This window comes from Lemur catta, chromosome X (genome assembly GCF_020740605.2).
Source record: "Lemur catta isolate mLemCat1 chromosome X, mLemCat1.pri, whole genome shotgun sequence".
NCBI classification, from domain to species: domain Eukaryota; kingdom Metazoa; phylum Chordata; class Mammalia; order Primates; family Lemuridae; genus Lemur; species Lemur catta.
Genome location: NC_059155.1, coordinates 60,372,598 through 60,395,794, shown reverse-complemented (window position 1 = coordinate 60,395,794; position 23,197 = coordinate 60,372,598). Strand labels below are relative to the sequence as shown.

The 23,197-nt window shown below is 42.2% G+C and overlaps 2 protein-coding genes across 7 annotated transcripts in view; both read right to left on the bottom strand.

The window, feature by feature from the left end:
* The window catches only part of TMEM47 (transmembrane protein 47), a 120,457-nt gene that overhangs the window by 55,829 nt on the left and 41,431 nt on the right, over window positions 1-23,197 (bottom strand). For 2 of the 6 annotated variants that reach the window (XM_045538542.1, XM_045538547.1), the window contains one exon: window positions 18,977-21,070. The gene's annotated coding sequence lies outside the window, so the exon portion shown is untranslated. Of the gene's footprint in view, window positions 1-5,183; window positions 5,415-9,829; window positions 9,995-12,058; window positions 12,122-18,976; window positions 21,071-23,197 lie in introns of those variants that run through there. The other 4 variants (XM_045538543.1, XM_045538546.1, XM_045538545.1 and 1 more) reach the window with 4 other exon arrangements.
* Window positions 6,015-7,096, bottom strand: LOC123628262 (ferritin heavy chain-like). The gene has a single exon (XM_045537883.1). It carries the CDS (start codon window positions 6,885-6,887, stop codon window positions 6,015-6,017), a length of 873 nt encoding a protein of 290 aa, XP_045393839.1. The 5' UTR covers window positions 6,888-7,096.

Here is a 23,197-nt window from a genome sequence, read left to right as displayed (position 1 = left end):
TTTTAAGAAACTCTAACTTTCTACTTGACTTTAACATTTTAGCAAAACAAAACAAAACAAAACAAAACAAAAAAAACCATGTCAATGGAACCATTGCTCTGTCTTTAGGATACCCTTTCAGTTTCTCTGATTCTAGCCTTGTGTTGCTTGTGAGCTCATTTACAACCCTCTGTAAGTTATATATCACTGATAGACATGCTGAATGCCTTGCCCTGTAGAAGTCCATCTGTTTCTCCTCTTAGGTTATAATAAATCCCATTTGCCTCCATTTATTTAAATATACATGATCAATATTTCTGTCTGTTCTTTAGATCTGCTTTTTAACTACTTATATTTATCTGCCAATTTCCTCATGAGTTAAATTCTTTCAACACATTTCCATTTCGTAGATGTATGAATGTCATTTTACTCTCACAATATATTTTAACTATTTTGGAGTTCACATCGATATGCCCAGTGCATTCACCTATCAGAGCCAGATAAACTGTGACAGAGATGTGCACCTTATGCTCAGACTCTAAGAATATCTTTTCTTGTTTCTTCTAGGTGAATCCAAAGCAAAATAGGACTTTGTTGATTCTCTGTTTTTCTCATTTTAATTTCAATATTTAATTTCTATTTTGATTTTTCTCTCTACTAATTTTATCTTTGTTTTGTTTTTGTTCATTTACATTAGATAAGTTATTCTTATTGTTGATAAAATGGTTGGGAATTTGGTTTTAGGATATGACCATCTGGAGATCTCTGAAAATGGGTTAATGTTTTATAGAAACCTGGTCTCTATTGTGTGAGAAACAACAGAAAATCTTGTTTGTCAGTCTTTTTATTTGTTTGTGTACTTGTCTAGTTTTAACTCATCTCAATTAAGAAATTTTTATCCCCTTGGAGGAAAACAGTTTTTTGACATCTGAATCAGGGAAGTTTACTATTTCTGCCTATACTTGACCCATGGGTGAAATTGTAGAATGGAAGCTATATTCTCTGTGTCTATATTTCTGTGTGTCTGTAATTCTGAAATACCTTCACCTCTGATTGTGTGAGTATGTAAAGCTTTCCTGTCTTTGGATGGTACTGACAGATTATAAAGTCTCTTTGGGTTATATAAATTAAATATTCCTAAAATTCCTTGAGAATGAGGAAATTGAAGTATAATATTTTAAATACGCTAGATTTAAACAATATATATTCTCCCAGAAACCAACTCACAACCATTTTAAGAATTCAGATTTACATAACTTATGTAAATCTTTGGTGAACAAGACTAGTTTAATAGTTCAGGGTTCATGAAAATAACTATGTTTTCCATTATTTATCAGTATTAGGTACAATGCAAGTATACATTTTTATGCTACTTAGGTTTGTTGTTTTAAAACTTAGAAATTTTTATTGATCACATGAACTAGCATTACATCTATTTAATGTTTAAGATTATGAAAAATATAAACTTATATTTAAGCAACTGAATCGTTGTTCTCAAAACTTGTATTTCTTCAATCATAATGTTTTGTATTATGTCAGCTTGAAGATAATTTCCAAGATTTTTAGATAATGCAAGACATTGGACAGATATTATATTGAGTTATTTAATGGACATTCAATGGATGCCTAGATATTTTATAGGATAGAATATTAAAATATTCACAATGAAGCATAATTTCACTTTATATAATTTTGCTTCTTATTTGTACATGCTATAAAAGGGGTATAATTTTGGGTCTGTCAAGGAACATGTTCATGTCTGCCACATTGAGAAGTTGTATAAGTGGAAGTGTGCGGCTTGATAAAGCTGGGTTAGGTATATTCCTGAGATCTGCTAGGCTGCTAAAATAAAAAAAAAAATTCACAGTTTTTCACCGCAGCTTTGCATATGGAATAAAAGTGATTTTGTTTAAAAGTCATAATTAATATACATGAATGAAAGTCTACTAGGAGTCTCAAGATAATGACACATGAATTATTGTGTGTTTATTTTGATTAAGAGCCAAAACAAGAATATTTCTGTCTTGGAGTAAAATAACTTGTTGTTCCAGAATGTAAGAGAGGATGTTGAAAGACAAAATCTGAATGAATATAGAAAGCTACAGAAGATTCATAAAAAAGAAAATCTGAATGTGAACATAAACTTGTTTAATTTTTTTTCCATATCTGGTTCAAAAAAAATCTGGTTTACATTTGATGGGTTTGTTCATAAGATTTTCAAAAAGAGCTGGTGGGTCCTTTAGAATCGACTGCTATATTGAAGCAAACCCAGAATTTAGTTTGTTCTTTGTGAAAAGGACTAAATTTTGTTGGCATATTGGTCTGCTCTTAAAATTAGATTGTAAACGATTATTATTCTTCTGTATTAGTTTCCTATGGTGGCTGTAATAAATTACCATGAAATTGGTGGCTTAAACCAACGAACATTTATTTTCTTACAAGTCAGAAATCTGCAGTTTCACTGAGCTAAAATCAGGGTGTCAACAGGGCTGCATTAATTTTGGAAGCTCCAGGGTAAAATCTGTTTCCTTGCCTTTTCTAGTTTATAGAGCTATGTATTTGTGGCTCATAACTCCTTCCTGAATCTTCAAAGCCAACAGTGTAGAATTTTGCTTCGGTTGTCACATTGCCTTTTGCTTTTGTAGTCAAATTTCCCTCTTCATCCCTATTATAAGGGCACTTTGAATATATTTTGGGCCAACCCAGATTATTCATAATAATCTCCTCATCTCAATATCCTTAGCTTAACCACACTTGTAAAGTCCCACTTGCAAACTATAAAGTAACATTCATAGATTTCTAGGGATTAGGACCTGAATATCTTAGGAGGCCATGTGCAGTCTACCACATCACCTTATACGTATTCTGCCCAAATAGCAGAGATTCTCTCTCACCTGAATATCCCTTTGTCTTAACGTCATCATGCCATTTATTATTCTCTTAAAGAACAAACAAGTTCTGCATTTCTAAAGTCTTAAAGACTTTACTATATTTACTTAAACATTGTCCTCCCACTGAATTAATAGATAGCTAAGCTACAACCAATAATGTTCCTGGGCTCAGGATTCTATGTTAAGTGATCACACATCCAGGCAACTTTTAATTTTAGCATTCCCAAAATTGAATCCTAAATAAAAATGGAAATAAAATAATGACTCGTCGTAGCTTTTGCAATTAAAACTACCTTTCAGATTTCTCACAAGGCCCTTGGCAAGCCATAAACATTTATTCTTTCATTTTAGTAAAAAAAGAGGCACTAGAAATCATTTAATTTTTCTGACATGTTACATATATTGCCTGTACCCCACCCGAGTCAGAGCTTTAAGCATGTACCAGGAAATTCTTTCTACACACAGCAATGAAGATAAGGTCAAAGGTTAACTCCCCACATCCTGAAAGGTAGAGCCAAAGTCCACATTGAAATCAGAAATAGGCTGATTTTGTCATGCACTCGGAGCAGATACTGAAGGCCACAGTCTGGAACAAGATAATGGTCAAAGTGGGACCAGCACCCTTCTGGGTGTTAAAATACCTCAACCATCCTGTATCCATTAGCTGGCTGGCTGTGCCATAGTCTCTCCTCCCCCCTTCAGGTGAGCTTACACAGTCACATGACTTCAATATCAACTATAGGATGATGTCTTCCATATGTATCTTCAAAACCTGACATCATCCCATTAGCTCTTGATGGGGGAGGCATTCATTTCTCCAGCTATCTGCATGCCATTTGGGCATGCATCTCTAATAGGAATCCCAGATTTCATAAGACCTGCATTCCCCACCCCTCCACCCCAGGGGCCCTACCTCAGACATCCCCAGGTTGATAATAGTACCACCATCAACCCAGGTGCTCACATCCAAACCCCAGAACCTGAATTATTTTTTCAATCTCCCATTCCTCACCTCTTGTACATGACCAAATCTCGTTGACTTGTCCAAAAAGATTTGGTATTTGTCTTCCTCTCCTAGTTTCCTCAGCCACCAAGGCACTTCAAGCCACACTAGTTTTTCCACCTAGACCAGCCACAATGGATGGAAGGGTCTCCACCTTCAACTCTCCCCCTACATTCTTCAAAGCAGCCACAGTCACTGGCTTAACATTCAGAGGGATCTAGTCTACTTTATATTCAGTATCACAAATTTCACCTTCAGCCTTGACCTTGTATTTTTCGGCATTCTTATTCAGGATTTTTTTTTTTTTTTTGAGACAGAGTCTCACTTTGTTGCCCGGGCCAGAGTGAGTGCCGTGGCGTCAGCCTAGCTCACAGCAACCTCAAACTCCTGGGCTTAAGCGATCCTCCTGCCTCAGCCTCCCGAGTAGCTGGGACTACAGGCATGTGCCACCATGCTCGGCTAATTTTTTCTATATATATTTTTAGTTGTCCAGATAATTTTTGTTTCTATTTTTAGTAGAGACGGGGTCTCGCTCAGGCTGGTGTCTAACTCCTGACCTCGAGTGATCCACCTGCCTTGGCCTCCCAGAGTGCTAGGATTACAGGCGTCAGTGACCACGCCCGGCCCAGGTATTTTTTTTTAACTGTGTTACTTTATTGGAATAAATCATACAACTGAAGGAAAAAAAAAAAACATGAGTGGAGGTTTCATAAGGACAGTATGTAGAAAATCACCCCCTCCCCCTGTTCTGTAGGGAAGCCAGCCTAAGGCTCAGTCCCAACATCACTGTCGCGCAGGGTGAACATGTCAAAGAAGGACTCTGCCATCCCATCACACAGAGACCCCATCTTGCTGCCTAGAATCAATAAAAGTTAACATTTCCATATCTAAAATACAAAAGTGTCATGTAAACTTGAACACCCCTTTATTTTAAACCCTCCCTAATCAATCCCATTCCCTTCACTTCTTCCCCAGAGGTAACCACTATGATGAATTCCAGACCATGTTTTGTACTGTCCCATGCACTTGGATGCATAGACATCAGGGCCCCAGACAGCCCACCCCACATCACTCCACCCCACTCCACCGGACATGCTTGCAGAGTTTTTAAGGGGAAGACTATGTGTTTTCCAGGGGCCTGTGGAGTACCTATTGCCCTCCATCCATGGAGTTGCTGAGCTGCATGGGGATGGGGTATGTTTGGGTGGGTGGAGAGACCCCTGGGTACCCACTTTAATCCTGTGCAGGGATTTGCCCTAATTCCTCAACGGTGAGAGTTTTGCACATAAAAACCAACTGGACGACTTTACTGCTTTAAGAACCAGATAACTTTATTGGAAGGAATGGTAAAACTGAAAGGAACAAACCTCAGTGAACGTTCTGAAAGGGCAATGTGCACACCTGGCTGGTGGCCTGACCTGGGAAGGTACACATAGCTGGGGGGACAGTCCCAGATCAGTTCTTCCTGTCGCAGCCACCCAGGGTGAGCTTGTCAAAGAGGGATTCTGCCATGCCATCTTCCAGAGCCCCCCTCTTGCTACCTAGAATCAATGAACAATAATATTTGCAAATTTTAAAACACAAGTTTGATGTAAAGTTGAAGACCCCTTTATTTTAATCCCTACCCAATACGAGTCCTGTCATTTGTTCTGCAGAGGCAGTCACTATAAGCAATTCTAGACCATGTTTGACACTGTACCATGCACACACACCCACATATACGGGCCCCAGACCGCTCACCCCACCACTCCTCACTTTACCCCAACCCACATGTCCACAAGTTTGTACAGGGGAGACTAATTTCTTGTTTACCAGGGGCCAATGCAGTACCTTTCCCCTCCATCCGTGGAGATCTTGAGCTGCAGTGCATGGGTTATGTATGGGTGGGTGGAGAGCCCCCCTGGATACCTGTTTTAAACCCGCACGCAGGGATTTGCCCTTATTCCTCAAACGTGAGAGGTCTGCACACACAAATCAACTAGACAACTTTATTGCTCGAAGAACCAGATAACTTTATTGGACACAACGGTAAAACTGAAAGGAAAAAACTTAAGTCAACTTCTGAAGGGGAAATATGCTCGCCCGACTACTTTGTGGCCTGAGCCGGGGAAGGGACCCGTGGCTGTGGGGACAGTCCCAGCTCAGTTCTCCTTGCCATCGCCGCTGCCGCCGCCGCCCAGGGTGAGCTTGTCAAAGAGGCACTCCGCCAGGCCGGCGTCTGGGGCCCCCATGTTGCGCAGGTTGGTGAGGTAGCCACCCAGCTCCTCCATGGTCTTGACGGGCTCCGGCAGGCAGTGGCTCTCCAGGAAGCGGCAGAGCTGCACGTCGCCCCTGTCGGTGGCCAGCTCGTGCAGCTCCAGGAGGCTCTGGCTGATGATCTTCTCCAGGTGGAAGGCGCACGTCATGGCCTGCAGGGCGCCCTCCCAGTCGTCCTCCTCGGGCTTCCTGATGTCGCCAAGGCAGATGCGGCCACCGCGCCGGTTCTGCAGGCCCATCAGCTTCTCGGCGTGCTCCCTCTTCTTGTGCGACAGGTGCAGGAAGTAGCGGGAGAAGTGCTTCAGGGCCACGTCGTCGCGGTCGAAGTAGAAGGCCATGGAGAGGTGCGCGTAGGAGGCGCGGAGCTCCAGGTTGATGTGGCTGTTGACGGCGGCCTCACAGGCCGGGTTGTAGTTGTGGCGCACCTGAGAGATGGCGGCCATGATGGGTAGCGCAGGCGCGGCGAGCAGGAAAAACGCGAAGACGCCTCGGGAGCGCAGGCTGCGGAGCAGGCAGTGGCGGCGTTGGCGGCCACGGGCCCCTCGGGGTAAACCCAGCGTGGGTGAGGGCGGTGGCCGGTGGAGTGACCGGGTGGCGGATAAATGGCGGCGGGTGTGCCCGGGACCGGAAGTGGGCCTGGGGGCCGTTATGGTCCGGCCCAGGAAGGGTGGGTGTGAGCGCAGAGTTCCGTGGGCAATTCCGGGTGACTCTGGACTGACCTTTTGACCCATATAATATTTTTTCAAGTTATTTTCCATTCCTGAGATACTTCCCTTAGGATAACGGTCTCCAATTCCATCCACGTTGCTGCAAAAGACATTATCTTATTCCTCTTTATGGCTGAGTAGTACTCTATGAGATATATATGCCCTGTTTTCTTAATGCACTCATGATTTGTTGAGCACTTAGGTTGATTTCAGGAATGGAAAAACAAACACTATGTGTACTCTCTAATAATTTGGAGCTAACTGATGGGCACACAGGGTCTCAAAGAGATGTAAAAGTCATAGGAAATCAAGAAGGGGGAAGAGGGGAGGGGTAAAACCTTACCTATTGTGAGCACTGTTTGTGTGATTGGCACACTTAAAGCCCTGACTTAAGCATTATAAAAAATATCCATATAACAAAAACATTTGTAGCCCCTTCATAGTTTGAAATAAATAAATTTATTAATATAAATGCAACCATTTTGAGATAATCACCTGGATGATTTCTTATAGCAACCTATTTGAATATTGTCCCAATGTGATTGTTACCTAAATATCTTTCTGTGATGTCTTTAGTTATATTTAGTATCACAAACCTTTATTTGAATGGCAGCACTCCTCAGTGACTTCAGCATCCGTACCAGTGCCACTTTGAATAACCTTTTCACTTAGTTCCTAGATGTTATTAACTCATCAACCTCCACTTTTCTCCTTGTACTCATAATAAAGTTCCCACTTCTCCAACAGCTGAGCACCACCACCATCCTCCAAAAGTGGATCTTTCCACTTTTTCATCCTTCTCACACTTTTTCAACATATTCTTCACCCTTTTTATTGTCTCTAGTTTCTCAGTCTTGCCCCACAATCCTAGAAACACAGCTTGTTGAGAATTGAATATTTTTCCTTGCAAGAAGTGGTCCAAAGCCAGGAAGAAGTGGTAGTCAGTTGGTACAAGGTCTGGCCAATACAGTGGATGACAGAGAGTTTCCAAGTCCAGCTTCTGTAGCGTGAGCAGCATTGGTTTTTTGTGACATGGGGTCTTGCAAGGCGATTGGCCTGTCTCTATTAACCAATCTCAGCCGCTTCATCACAAGCATCCTCATCATTTTACACAGTTGGTTGCAGTAGACATCCACTGTCATCGACTGACCAGGTTTCATGAAGATATAGTGGATAACACCAGGCCTGGACCACCAAACAGACACCATTAACTTTTTTTTGATGAATATTCAGTTCTGTACTGTGTTTCCACCCTTCATGTTTATCCAGCCATTTTGCCGAACACTTGCGATTGTCAAAAAGACTCCATTTCTCATCACATGTAACAATACAGTGTAGAAATGCCTCACCTTTATGGCGTGACAGCAAAGAAAGGCAAGCTTTGAGATGATTTCTTTTCTGATGCTCATTTAACATACGGTACCCATCTATCCAGCTTCTTCACCTTGCCCATTTGTTTCAAATGGTCTAATACTGTTGCAATAGTAACATCAAACCTTGCTGCAAATTCACACATAGGTCAAGATGAATTCACTTCCGCTACAGCTTTCAGCTTATCATTATCTACCTTGGTCTCATGCCATCTTCAGGTTTTCTTTTATGCTACAGACTATTTTTCTATCTAGAAGAAATATTGCCTAGTTTTCTCTACACAGTGAGGGCAAAATATAAGTGTAAAAATATTATAAACTCCTTTGCCAAAAGGGAAACAATCATCAAATTCCCCTATCATTCCCTGGCTACAATGAGGATAAAGCCAAAAAGACTACACAAGAGTTATCAAAATAGAAAATATTAGTCACTATTTCCTTTTTCCCCTCAAACTGAAATTAGCATGTTTTATATAATAAACTATACATTTCACGAGGCCAATACATATTGCTTAAAAAAGTACACATACATTCTGAAAGTTTTCTTTATAGATATTTTGATGTGCAAAAACTGAAGCCTTTCAGTCTGTATCACATGACACATTTATGCAGAAACTGGGGAAAAACTAAACCAGACTACCAATAGTTCTCAGCACAGTTATGACTTTTGTTATAAGAAGTAGGTATCACTGGTTTGATGTCTTCCTAGGACATCTGTGGATGCTATTCATACTACTGTACATAAATGTGTATTCATTTGAGTATTTCTCTGTAAGTGTCCTTAGGTTATGTTTGTGTGTGTGTGTGTGTGTCTGTGTGTGTTGTATTTCCCTGACTAAATCCCAAGTTTCTTCTCTTCCATCCCTATGAGGCTTCTTGTTTTGTTTTGTTTTTTAGAAATTAATGCATAATTTACATACAACAAAATTCACATTTTTTGACGTTCAGTTCCAAGAGTTTTGCCACGAACATACAGCTGTGTAACTACCACCACAGTTAAAACACTGAAAGGCTGGACTTGGTCGCTAACACCCATAATCTCAGAATTTTGGAGGCTGGGGTGAGAGGATCGCTTGAGCACAGGAGTTTGAGACCAGCCTGGGCAACATAGTGAGACTCTGTCTCTACAAAAAATGAAAAAACTACCCAGACATGGTGGCATGCAAGTATAGTTCCAGCTGAGGTGGAAGGATAGCTTGAACCCAGGAGTTTGAGGCTGCAGTCAGCTATGATTACACCACTGCACACAAGACTGAGTGACAGAGTGAGACCCTGTCTCCCAAAGAAAAAAAAATTTAAAAAAACTGAAAAAAATATATATTTTCTGCATTATTCATAGTTCAAAAAGAAAAAAAAAACCAACACCAATAAAAAAACACATGAAAAAGTTCCATTACTCCCAGAAATCCCCCATCTTGTGTCATGTTGTAGTGAACCCCTCCTTCACCTGCTATGGTTTTTACTGTTATGATTTCTTTTCAATTTGGTCTTGAGGTCTCTCTTCAGAGTGGTGATAGTCTAGGAGCACCCTAGCCAGGAGGGAAGTGAGGTTCAGGTGTGTCAGTCAGGTGAGAAACAGATGAGTCAGCACAACCAAATACAGAACATAATAGAAGCGTTTTACTACTCACAGATCCATGAGAGAAGAGGGGTGGCCACAGGGCTGACAGGTAGTCTGGAGACAGTAGGGAGCTCAACCAGTGGGTGGGGAGCAAGAGAGGATCTGTGGGAATATGCTTTTCTTAAGGTCCATGGGAGTAATCCCTTAGGCTTTCTCTTGTGGACTGGCTAAAGAAAACATGCAGGAAGGGGGAAACTTATTTACATGACTGTTGTTAAAAATTAGTTTTTTAACTGTGGTTAGCACTGTAGGGTGTGTTGAGTTTTGGGTCAGTAAGATGAGGAACAAGCAGGCTATATCACAAACAACCACACAAAGAGGGAAAGTTTTACCTAGGCCAAAGGTGCTGACATACAACTGGGTTTCACACAGCTTATGTCAAGCCTAAAATGGATGCTGAGGCAGCAGCTGTGTTAAGCAAATTTATGGCACTATCTCCAGGAAACTGATCTGTGTCCTCTATCTATAACTTTGCCTTTTCCAGAGTGTTATGTAAATGAAAGAATGTAACATGTAGGCTTTTGCATCTGCCTAATTTCAATTACCAAAATGCAGTAGAGATTCATGTACAGTGTTGCATGGATCACTAATTCATTGATTTTTACCACTGTGCAGAATTGTGTTGTGTAGATTTGTCACAATTTGTTTATCCATTTATCAATTGAAGCATATTTGTTTTTTATAAGTTTTAGCAATTGCAAAAAAACCTGGTATAACCCCCCACAGAGAGGTTTTAGTGTGAACATACATTTTCTTTTTTTTTTTTTTCTTTATTTTTGAGACAGAGTCTCACTCTGTTGCCCAGGCTAGAGTGCTGTGGCCTCAGCCTCGCTCACAGCAACCTCGAACTCCTGGGCTCAAGCAATCCTTCTGCCTAAGCCTCCCGAGTACCTGGGAATACAGGCATGCGCTACCATGCCCGGCTAATTTTTTCTATATATTTTTAGTTGTCCAGCTAATTTCTTTCTATTTTGTTTTGGTAGAGACAGAGTCTCACTCTTGCTCATACATTTTTATTTCACTTGAATAAATAGCTAGCAATAAGACTGCTAAACTGACAATCTACATTCCAATGTGGCTATCTCATGTTTCCCTCTTACCCATAGTATATGAGAGTTCCGTGTGCTCTGTAACAGCCAATAACAAAGCTGTACAAGGAAATACCATTTTGGGTGTAGAGATATGCAGAGAGGTCTTGGTGTTCCACTTGAGATGATGGCCATTAGATTCCCTAGAGACTTAAGGGAGGTAAGTCCAATGGTATGCTGGTAAATATTTAACAATCAGCTCTCTGGGGGAAAAACTGCCTTAATTTGTAGCATTTGCCACTTTCCTTCTCGTAAATACTCCCAGCAATGGCCAGTTCAAGGTACCAGTGCAGCATCAGTGAATGCAGAGTTGAGAAGAGATGGCCCATAGCATGCCATCATAAGGGATTTACACCATATAGATAAAAAAAGATATAAATAACTTTAAAAACATAGATAATAGTAAATGTAGTAAAACAATCAATAAATTATAAGTATTCATTACTTTTGCCTAATTGTAAGTTTATATAATTCAATATTGAATGATGCCTCTGTTTAACAACTTCCTTGAAAACTTCCTAAAAACTCAACTATCAGCTCTCATGAGCAGGTGTGAGCCAGTGGCATAGCACTATAGGTAACCCTATCCCTGGGCTACCTGGGGACTCAGAAGCAGCCTAAATAGGCAGAGGTATACCCAGCTGAGATAAGGATTGCTGGGGTCCACCGTAGCTGTCGTATAATCAAGAGGATCCAGGCCTGCCAGGTGATTTCATAGTTCCCAGGGGAGAAACTATACTTGGTAGCTCCAAATACTAGAAAGCTCCATAACAGAATGCCTCTGATTCCTTATAAAGGCTTCCTTATTGCTGAAAATTTTCTTCATAATTGGGATTGAGTTAGTGAGCAAAACAATTTGTTCTCTTAAGAGCATCCACTGAATATCCTTAGACTGAGATGGTGTTTATAGAGCTATGTTGAGAGCCATGCACTCTGAAATTTGTGCAGTCAACACTTTGGCCTTCGTTCTAAAGTGTCCTGTTTCCAAAATCCTCCTCTTTGCTCAAATAGAGGAAATGGACACTGGTTCAGATGTTATGCATGCAAGAAAAAGGTGGTGACAATTATAGTCTGCCAGAAAAGTCTCACTTTTGCAGTGAGACTTTGTCTTTATGATGTGCTGGCCATATTAGTGGTTCTTACTTCAACATTATATTTTTGGTCTTCCTTAATCTTGGGTTCCACCTTCACAGGACATTGTCAGTACTGAAAAGAACAAACAGAAAATACAGCTCAACACCTGGTATTGTAATTATAAAAGCACCTATTACATGCTTAGACCAATGTTATACATCATCTCATTTAATTCTCAGAAAAACCTTGACAAGTGAAAGCTATTATTTCCCCATCTTACAAATGAGGAAATTGCAAATCAGGAAGGCTAAGTACTTTGCCCGAGGTCACATGGCTCATGAGAGCAGAGCCAGGATTTGAAGCCAGGTGCGCCTGATGCCCAAGTCTTACAGGCTTCTGCACTACACCGTGCTGCCTGAAGAGCCGTCTCTGCATTTGGGGAGTTAGTCTGGGAGAGTGGGTGGTCTGTGCACGGTGACAAAGGATGAGTAGAAAGACATGTGTCTTTCTGGAGAGTCACATGGGAATTCTGAACTCAGGTCCATAAACTTTAAAAGCACAACTCAGTGCCCCGCCTCCTTATATCAAACATATAGCCAATCTTAAGAGAACTTTCAAAAAATATTTCTTTAGGCCGGGCGTGGTGGCTCACACCCATAATCCTAGCACTCTGGGAGGCCGGGGCGGGTGGATTGCTCGAGGTCAGGAGTTCGAGACCAGCCTGAGCAAGAGTGAGACCCCGTGTCTACTAAAAAATAGAAAGAAATGATCTGGCCAACTAAAAATATATAGAGAGAAAATTAGCTAGGCATGGTGGCGCATGCCTGTAGTCCCAGCTACTCGGGAGGCTGAGGCAGAAGGATCGCTTGAGCCCAGGAGTTTGAGGTTGCCGTGAGCTTGGCTGACGCCACAGCACTCTAGTCCAGGTAACAGAGTGGACTCTGTCTCAAAAAAAAAAAAAAAGAAAAAAAAAAAAGACCACAACCCAATATATAACTGAAAGAATGTGAAATAAGTGTATAATAGTATACCACATATGACCCTTCATAGTCTCTTTTTTTTAATGTGCACTCATCATTTTATTTATTTTTGGGGGGGGGAGACAGGATTTTGCTTTTTTGCCTGGGCATGAATGTAGTGCCATTGTCATAGCTTACTGCAACCTCAAATTCCTGGGCTCAAATCATCCTACTGCCTCAGCCTCTGGAGTAGCTGGGACCACAGGCACGTGCCACCACACCTGGCTAATTTTTTTGTAGAGATGGGGTCTCGGTCTTACTCAAGCTGGTCTTGAACTCCTGACCTCAAGCAATCCTCCCGCCCTGGCCTCCCAGAGTGCTAGGATTACAGGCGTGAGCCTGTATCGCTCACGCTCAGCATGAAATATTGATATGTACACAAGGATGTCCAAGGCAGTATTATTTGTATTAGCAAAAAGTAGAAGAAAGCCTTAGATGTTCCGTGTTCCTGGGAACGCATAATGGTAGAACAACAGCTGCACTATCAGGTGACATTGCTTACGATAAAAATGATCCCTGGAAAAAAAAAAAGAAAAACTGCGTCTCGACTGGCAGGACTAGGGTAGTTAAATAAATTGCTAATTCTATACTCTAGAACTGCCATGAAAACAACAGACTGACATGTAAGGATGTTTGGGATACTTTTGTCTAAATGAAAAAAGCATAATTCAGAATATGCATAGTAGGAACATATTTTCATTAAAAACCCAGGGAAAATTTTGTAGGTTTTCTACATACATACAAAAAACAAAAAATTGCCTGGAAGGCAAACAATTAGCACAAGGGCTGAGACTAGTTTCATTTGTTAGAACACAACAGTAAAGGAAGAATGAAAACGAGCCGTGTTTTCCTGGCTTGAAAACTGAGGAAGGTAAACATCTTTCATACAGCATTACACCTTTTTTCTTATAAATTGTCCTATCTTTTTGACTATTTCTCTACCACTTTTTTGTCTTTTTAAATCATCATTTGCATTTTCCATGTATAAATCCTCTGTGTATCATATGTACTTCACGTATTTTTCTCTCAGTCTCAAATATGTCTTTTGACTGTATAGGTTTTAACATTTTAATGCAGTCTAATCTGACAATCTTTCTCTTTATGGTTTCTGGGTTTCCTATCTTCATCAAAATGCAAGGTTATACAAATATCCTCCTGAATTTTTATCTAATTTTCAAATATATATTTAGTTCTTTAATCAATCTGGAATTTACCTTTACAGGATATAGAAGAGTCTAACTTTGTTTCCATCCAGATGGAGACTCAATTGTGCCACCATCATTCATTAACCACGTTTTCCACACAACTGAAATGCTGTTTTTATAATATTGGCTCACACAAGCCTATTTAAGAATATAAGAAATCTAGAAGCCACAAAAGATTGTGAAATTAGACATTAAAAAAATTTAAGCGTCTACTGCCTGAGATGTATGATAAGCCAAGTCAAAACAAATGACAAACTATGAAAAAATATTTATAACATATGACAGAGACCTTATTTACTTAAGTTAACATAAAGAGCTGGCATCCAGCACTCAAACTAATTCCATAGCCAAGAGAAAAAGGGACAAATGACTATAGTAAATATTTTAAAGAAAAAAAGTACAAATGGCATTTAAAAATATGAAATGACACTCAATTCAAGAAATATACACCAGGCCGGGTGCGGTGGCTCACACCTGTAATCCCAGCACTCTGGGAGGCCGAGGCGGGTGGATTGCTTGAGGTCAGGAGTTCGAGACCAGCCTGAGCAAGAGCGAGACCCCGTCTGTACTAAAAACGGAAAGAAATTATCTGGCCAACTAAAATATATACAGAAAAAATTAGCCGGGCAAGCTACTCGGGAGGCTGAGGCAGTAGGATCGCTTAAGCCCAGGAGTCTGAGGTTGCTGTGAGCTAGGCTGACGCCACGGCACTCACTCTAGCCAGGGCAACAAAGCGACACTCTGTCTCAAAAAAAAAAAAAAAAAAAACAAAAGAAAAAAAAAGAAATATAAACTAAAATGCACCCCTCTTTTCTCCCTCACAATGGCAAAAATCAAACCATTGGATACTACACCATGCTATTTATGCAAAAAGGCATTATACGCTTGCTAGGAGTGCAAATCAGTACATCCTATTTGGAGGGCAATTTGACAGTTCTGAATCAAACTTCAAAGATGCACATAACTTTGAACTAGAAATCTCACTTCTAGAAAGTTATCCTATGGATGCACTAACATGCATACAATGGGAAAGTACTGTACACTGCTATCTTGTCCTTGGTAGCAAAAGACTGGAAATATCCTAAATGTCTATCACTAGGGAAAAAGTAAATAAATAATGGTATTTCCATGCAATGGACTGTCAGGCAGCCATTTTTGTAAACGGGGTAGACCACTTGTTTTAAACATTGGATAATTTTGTCCCCCAGGGGATATTTGGCAATGTCTGGAGACATTTTGGTTGTGAAGCTGGAGGAGGAGGTTCTACTGGCATGTATTAGATAGAGGCCAGGGATGCTGCTACACATATGATGCACAGGAAAGCGATCTCCAACAAATAATGATCTGAACCCAAATGTCCATAGTGCTGCACTGAGAAACCCCGGCGTAGACTAAACAAAAGCAAAATGGAATGATCATTAAGAAAAGGGCCAGGTCGGGCGAGGTGGCTCACGCCTGTAATCCTAGGACTCTGGGAGGCCGAGGCAGGAGGATCACTCAGGGTCAGGAGTTCGAGATCAGCCTGAGCAAGAGCGAGACCCCGTCTGTACTAAAAATAGAAAGAAATTATCTGGACAGGTAAAAATATATATAGAAAAAATTAGCCGGGCATGGTGGCACATGCCTGTAGTCCCAGCTACTCGGGAGGCTGAGGCAGTAGGATCGCTTAAGCTCAGGAGTTTGAGGTTGCTGTGAGCTAGCTAGCTACCAAGTTACTTGGGAGCATTTCTGCCCCCATGAGCCCAGGCACAGCGGTGACCAAGGAATTGGGGGGAGAACTTGCATAATCCCAGAGCTTGGATGTTCTGTGCAGAGTTGCCCTCCAAGGAGAGTGACCTGAGAGGCCAGAGAGCCAGCTTTCTTCCATTCAGATTGTTGTCTTTCCCTGCCCCTCCCCAACCCACTTCAAGGAGGAGAGCAGTTTGAGCCAAGAATTGGCAAGTGGGCACCTCTCTCTAGTGGGTGGGTCCTCCGGTCTGAGGTTTCCACAGAGAGTGGGGCCCACACCTTTCCCCTTGAGGACCTGCAGTGGACCCGGGGTGCCCGATCTGGGAGCTCCCTGCATACTGGTGTTTTTTGGAGATGCACGCTAGTGGGTCAGACGTGTAGGCCTGATCCTGTGCCTCTTGGACTCAAGCGAGTCCCTGGGGGACACAGGGGGAGGTTTAGGAGTTGGACTTGGCAAGGGAGGCAAGGGAGGACATGTGGGGGGAACTAATGGGAGAATACTGTGGGGGTCTGAGACGTGGAGATCTGGGGAAGCACGTATCTCCCCTAAAGGAAAGCCACACCTTCAGACTAGGGTGGATCCTCCGGCAGGGAATATCCCAGCCTGCGGTGCCATAGCAACCAAGTGTGGCACGTTTGCAACCTGACACCTTTGCAACCAGACACTGGAGGGAAAGGGCAACATAAGAGGGGCAGAGTTCACCCCTGACAGCCAGCTGGGGAATTGAGGCCCTTCCCTCACCAGCAGACTTCCCGGTCTGGAAAGCCTGCCTTGACACTCCTCCACTGGCTTTCCACTGTCGCTGGGAAAATGAACTTGGAGCCTTACTGAAGCTCAAAGCTGCGCTGTCAGACTAGGGAGGGTCCCCCAGTGGGGAAGATGTCAACCTGCAGTGCCCTAGAAACCAAGTGCGTTCAGGCACCCCCATGTGCAAACAGACACCAGAGGACAGGGGTGAGGCAAGCAGGGAGGAGCTCCCTCCCAACATCCAGTTGCAGCTCATTCTTCATGAGCAGTCATCCTGGTTTGGAGAGTGTGCCTCCACCCTCCACCCAGCATTTCCCCCCTAGCCTCTGGGAAAATGACCTCTGCGCCCTTCCGGGCTCAGCCAACCTAAACATGCCCAGTCTCCATCCCCAACCCACCACTGCTGTGGTGGAGATCAAGCAACCCCCCTGGGGGCTTCAGGGCTCCTCCCAAAGCCTGGGGCATTCAAGTGCTCCACCTCAGGGACTAGAGCTCATCACAGGCACAAAAGAACATCTCTGCAGTTGGCTCATTCCTGCAAGGATCCACCACTGACAGGAAGAACAACTCTCTAGCTCACTAGCTGGCTCATCCAAAGAAGATGTGCCAGTTGCCAATAAACAAATGAAAAGACGTTGAGCTTCATTAGTCATTAGGGAAATATACATCAAAACCACAATGAGATTCCACCTCACCTCCAACAGTATGGCTAGAATATAAAAGAAACGATGAGTGTTGGTGAGACTGTGGAGAAACTGGAACCTTCGTACATTGCTAGACTGTAAAATGGTACAGCCACTTTGGAAAACAGTTTGCTAGTTCCCCAAAATGTTTAATATAGAGTTACCATACGATCCAGCATTTCTGCTTTGAAGCATATACACGAGAGGACTGAAAATATATGTCCACACCAAAACTTCCACATGAACATTCATGGCAGCACTAATCATAAGAGCCAAAATGCAGAAACAGCTTGAATTCCCAAACTGATGAATATTTAAGCAAAAGCTGGTATATCCTACAATAGAATATTATTCACCAATAACAAGAAATGAAGTACTGATCCATGCTACAACACATCTGGCTACAACAAATCCAAAAATTTTATGATTTGATTTATATAAATATCGATAATCCAGAGAAAAAGCAGACTAATGGTTGTCAGGGGCTAGTGGTAAGGGGTGGTAGAATGGAAATTGACTTCTAATGGGCACGAGGTTTCTTTTTACGGTGAAATTAGATTGTGGTGATGTTTGCACAGGTTTGTGAATATACTAAAAAACACTGCATTTACACCTAAAATGGTGGCTTTTATGGTATATGAATTATGCTTCAATGAAGCAGGGTTTTTTAAACGGGACTAATACCTCCCACTTCATATGCTATTGGGAGAATTAACTGAAGACATGAACTATTCTTTTACAAGACTAGACACCCAAATATTTTGTGGAACTGAAGATAAATTTTGTCTGCATCCCAACTTTGCCCAGAATTAGTTGTAATATACCACCAAGGTAAATGTGAAGGAGCTCCAGGCTCAGAAGCAAGTTTCAATGCCTGCTCCTTTTGCACCCACGCATTGAATGAAGTTCTGGCCTATTCCCTGGGATTGTTGAGACAAGAGAAACTTTGCTTTTTACTTTCCCTTTCCAGACCAAATAGCAATTTCTCCCCACCCACCTGGGCAGATACAACTCCCCCTCCTCATCCATATACCCCCTCCACTAGCAACCATGTCTTCTTCCTCTCAGAAGGTGATTTGAGGTACAGAGCTCTTATTTTGGATTTGAGAAAATGTGTTGAGCTGAAGCAGTATTTCAAAAGAAAAGAGAATCTGTAATATCAGCCACAACTAACCCCATCCTGTCAGTGTTTTTCTTGGGTATTCTGACAATTCAAGGCTTACTGGATAACAAGGCCAATTAATCCTGAGCCCTCCATGAATAGATTGTTTCCAACGCACCAGGACTCAAGGCTAGGAGATCATAACTTTTGCAAAATCCCTAAGAACGCTTTCTGAAAATTCCTAAGAACCAAGATGCTAAATTCTTGATTTGATCCTATAATGAAGGTCCATCTTCAGGCCTGCTAGGTATCGGTGCCTCGCCCAAGTAGGCTGGGGAAACGGCTAGACTGGAGGCCCATAGTTCATCTCCCAGGTCAACTTGCAGCATATATAATGATTACACCAACTGTCTTACTCAAGAATATGGCTGTCATTTTCTATTGTAATTTACATTATGAGTTTGAAACAATGAGGCACAAGAATGAATCATCTTGCTTTATGTACAACATATATCTTGTATTACATTTATTGCAATGAAAAACTAATGAAATGTGAACACTGAAATATTCCATGTTGGGAAAAATATATCACAAAAATGTCACTTTTGTGTGTTTGTAGTCATCAAGGACCTACTAGGTGGCAGGCTCTTGTAATATATAGAAGGGTAGGACAACTGAAACCCCTCAGGAGGAGCTCCATCTTTTTGCAAGAAAGATAATTACAATAGGCCGTATTAAAGCAAATAGTGCTATGTGAACACAGAGGAGGGACACCTGCCTGAGTCTGGGGTGTCATGGGGGTACTGAGGAGATGGCAATGTCTGAGCTAAATCCTAAAGATGAAGAAAGTAGATGGGAAAAAGGATGTTAAGGAACAGCTCCCTAGGCTAAAAATAATACAATTTGTGTATTTATAGGTTTGCAAAATATTCAGTCTACCTGACACCAACTGTTGAGAAGGGATTGGTAAAATGAGTTAAATTACAATGCTCAGGTAAGAAAGAGATCAGGATTTACATTTGGCAGACACATGAACTCAACCTAAATTAGTCCCATCCCACTGAGAATGGCCAGAAGACTGGGCAGAACTGTTAGGCAGGGAAAAGAGTTACTGGGCTTCCTCGAAGTGGCACCTTGGTGAGGGCTGATGGCTAGCAATGTGCCTTAAAGGAGCAGAACTTCTGAGGATCCAATTCTGCCCCTCCGAGATTAGGGTTGAATTCCTGGCCACAGTTAAAAGAAAACATTTCCTTCCACCTGCTGTCTCGCTATCCCAAGAACAGTCAAGATTCTCTTCAAGCATTGGTGGTATAGTGGTGAGCATAGCTGCCTTCCAAGATTCTCTTCAACAGCAAGAAAAAAAATTATTTATTTGCAAAACAGCCCAGTGCCATCACTTAAATACACAATCACACTGCAGAGATTATGGAGAGCTTTCATGTGTTTACATTAAACTTTAGCCAAAAGGCTATGGAATTTTGAAAGCTCTATCTTGTACCTGCAGATGAAAGCAAAGAATGAGCAATCATACCCTCATACTCCTGTACAGGATGCTCCCATTTGTGCCGATAAGGAGGACACTAATGGCGACAAACTTATAAGGGAAACATGAGGGCTGAGGGACACTCTGGTCCACAAGCTCATTTAAAAGGTTCCGAATGTGTGGTCGCCCGGATAGCTCAGTCGGTAGAGCATGAGACTCTTAAAAGGTTCCGAGTGAGATAGCATGATTGGGGGAATTGAGACCATAGGGAAGTACCCGAGGGCAGACTCCCTTACAGTAGTTCGGGGTATAGCGATGGGGAGCAATGATCCAGTGATCCCAGCCCAGCTGGCGAAAGCTGACTTGGAAACGGTGGAGGGAACACCGGAAGATTAAAAGAGCTAATGCATGGAAAGCATCACGTACATTACTAACTGCTCAATAAATGACAGCTATTATCTTGAGTTAATTTTAGGGCTGATTACAACCATCAGTCTCTATTGAACAGGTTTGTGAGGAAGATTCAGGCTAGGAGGTAAGAAGCTAATCCTCTGTTCTTGGTTCCTCTTATCCCCTGGCATTTACGGACCCTGGACTTTCCTTTTACAGGAAACCAGGCAGCACACAGGCTTGTGAGAGCCACTCTTGTTTACCTGGAACAAGTCTACCTAGATCGCTTCCACTTCTCCTGCCATGTGGAGCCCTGGTTCAAGAAAAGCCCAACCAAGCACTTTCCTCCTTCAGGAAGAGGTTCCTCAAGGCCTTCCCTGACGTCTAAAGCTTGGAGAGAGAGGGATGTCACACAAGATGTTTGGCAAAGGTTCTGGAATCACACGGGGCCCAGGTTCCTACATCTCCATTTCCTATGTCAGCAGCAAAAAGGTAGTAAAGGTCTTGAGCACCGATGGAGTGACACTTTATCCTTGGACCTTGCATTTTTGTTATATCAATGAGACGTATAAAAGTGTTCAGAATGCTCAGTCTTTTTCCAGGATCCTGGATGAGTCTGTAGAAGGGGAATTTCCTCTCCTCCTCGTGAGAACCTGAAGAGCAACCAGCATTACGTCTCAGCTTCCTGGCTCTTCCCGGGAACGTAAAACAGGCTCACAGAAGCTATGTCAAAAATAAATAAATAAATAAAACAAAAAAACAAAAATCTCATTCATTGTTATGGTAAAGTTAAGATTTGAACAAAGTCTGTTTTTCTGAAGTGAAACTGTGTCTTTTAGATCACTTACAACACTAGGCTGAGGGAAAAAAATCTCAAATATAGAACTATTTTGTGTATATATTATGTATATGGGAGAAGATCAATCATATCATTAGTTGAGTATTAAAGGTAACCAATTAGATTTGTTGAGACATATTTGGATTAACAAAAGTCCTCATGTCACATCACTCTACAGGTGCAGCTTTGGGGCCACAATCCAATATTGGGTGCTGTGACCTGCCATCATTTCAGATCTAGGATCACCGGCACTACAAAATAATTTGTTGATCCACTCCTAGCAGGACAGCTATTTTGCCATGTCTGCATTTCTGCCTCCCACCAACTTCGAGTGTTGCCTCTTGAGCGTCGTTTCCTCATTTTGTCATTTCCCTATCAGCCCTCGATTTCTCTTATTTCTTGCTGGAAATGGTTCTCCATTTACCCTATTCATTTTACCACTATTCCCCTAAATACCATTTTCAACAAGACCTTGACCACATAAATATTTCTTTGCTGAGAAGTCTACTGGAAGTTTCAGGTCCCTTCCTGACTGAGAGCTTGAATCCAAACTGTAGCACTGACACCCAGTGGCCAAAGGGTTGGAAGGTTGAGCCCACAGTGCTCTGAACTTCAGCACCCACTTCCTGGCAAGTGTCAAGAGCAAAGATTACAAAAACCTGGCCTCTTACGAAAAAAACCTTCTCTTATCCTCAAGCATCTTAAATATTTCCATGTTAATTTCTGTATCATTCACCTAACCGTTCTTCTCCACTGAAGCCGCAAGCCTGGAATGCATTGGTATTCCTAGCACTTTCAACGTGGAAGCTTTTTAACATCTTGAGGTTCCAGGTTACTGCAAGTTCAAGTTCCAAGAGCTCGGGGTTCTAGACATCATTCACACAAGCCCAAACCAGGCCTGTATTTGCTTTCTCAAGTTACTCCACACTGCCATCTACAGTAATCTTTCCAAGGCACCCACCCATATGCCTGCCCCACCCTGCCGGACAAGGAACTCAACCCAAACCTCTAGCAGGCTGTCTGGGCAGGACCTGCTCCTTCCTTCCAGACCTTGACATCACATGTTTCCTGAAGCAGGATGGGGTTGCTAAGAATCACAGCCAGGCAGGGTCTGCGCTCTGAACTTTTCAGGGAAAGGGCCGACGCACACATCCTGTGTGACTGAATCTGCCATCTGTCTCTGGGTCCTTTCCAGAGTCCCTAGATGCCAGTATGTTACACAGTCAGACCAGGATACTTGCCTAACTGTACCAATTCTCCTTTCTAGCCTCATATCATCTGTACAAACTTGATTTGTACAGCTTTCTTTTGCACATACAAATGAAATTCAGATCCCTTATCATGGCCTACAAGTCCCTGCCTCATCAGCCTCATATCCTAACACTCCCCACAATGCTCGCGAGGGGGCTCCAGCCACACTGATGCTCCTATTCAATCAGGACAAGCTTGTTTCCACCCTCTATCCTTTTGCACATGTTGCTCCTTCTGCCTAAATCAGGCTTCTCCCTACTCTTCTCATGCCTAGCTTATCTTACAGGCCTGAGCTCAATGGCTCTTCCTCAGAGATACCTTCCCTGACAGCCCCACGGAAAAGGAAGATTGCATTGCCATTCTCTATCATAACAACCCCTGTCATTCTTTGATACCACTTGCCACAATTCCCAATTGTTTAACTGAGTTTGCTTATTTATCTCCACCATGAGAACGCATGCTCCATGAGAGTAGGGTTTTTGCCTATGTTGATCACATCTGTGTGCCTAACACTCGGCAGGTGCCATTAATAAATGTTTACTCAATGAATCTCTAGCCACACCAAGCTATTTTCTTTCCTAAATCAGAAGACACTTCTGTCTCAATGCAGAGTCACCTGGCTCCTTCTGCAAGATTTATTTCAAATACTACCTCCTCTGTGAGGCCTTGCAACAGTCTCCCTGTTTTCCTTTTCTTGCTTACAGTTATGAGCCATTTCTTCTGAGGTCCTGGGAGCCCTATTGCTTTTCCTTTTCAAAGCA

Coding starts and splice junctions, on each gene's coding strand:
- LOC123628262 (XM_045537883.1), bottom strand. CDS start 6,887: ATGGAAAATAACTTGAAAAAATATTATATGGGTCAAAAGGTCAGTCCA.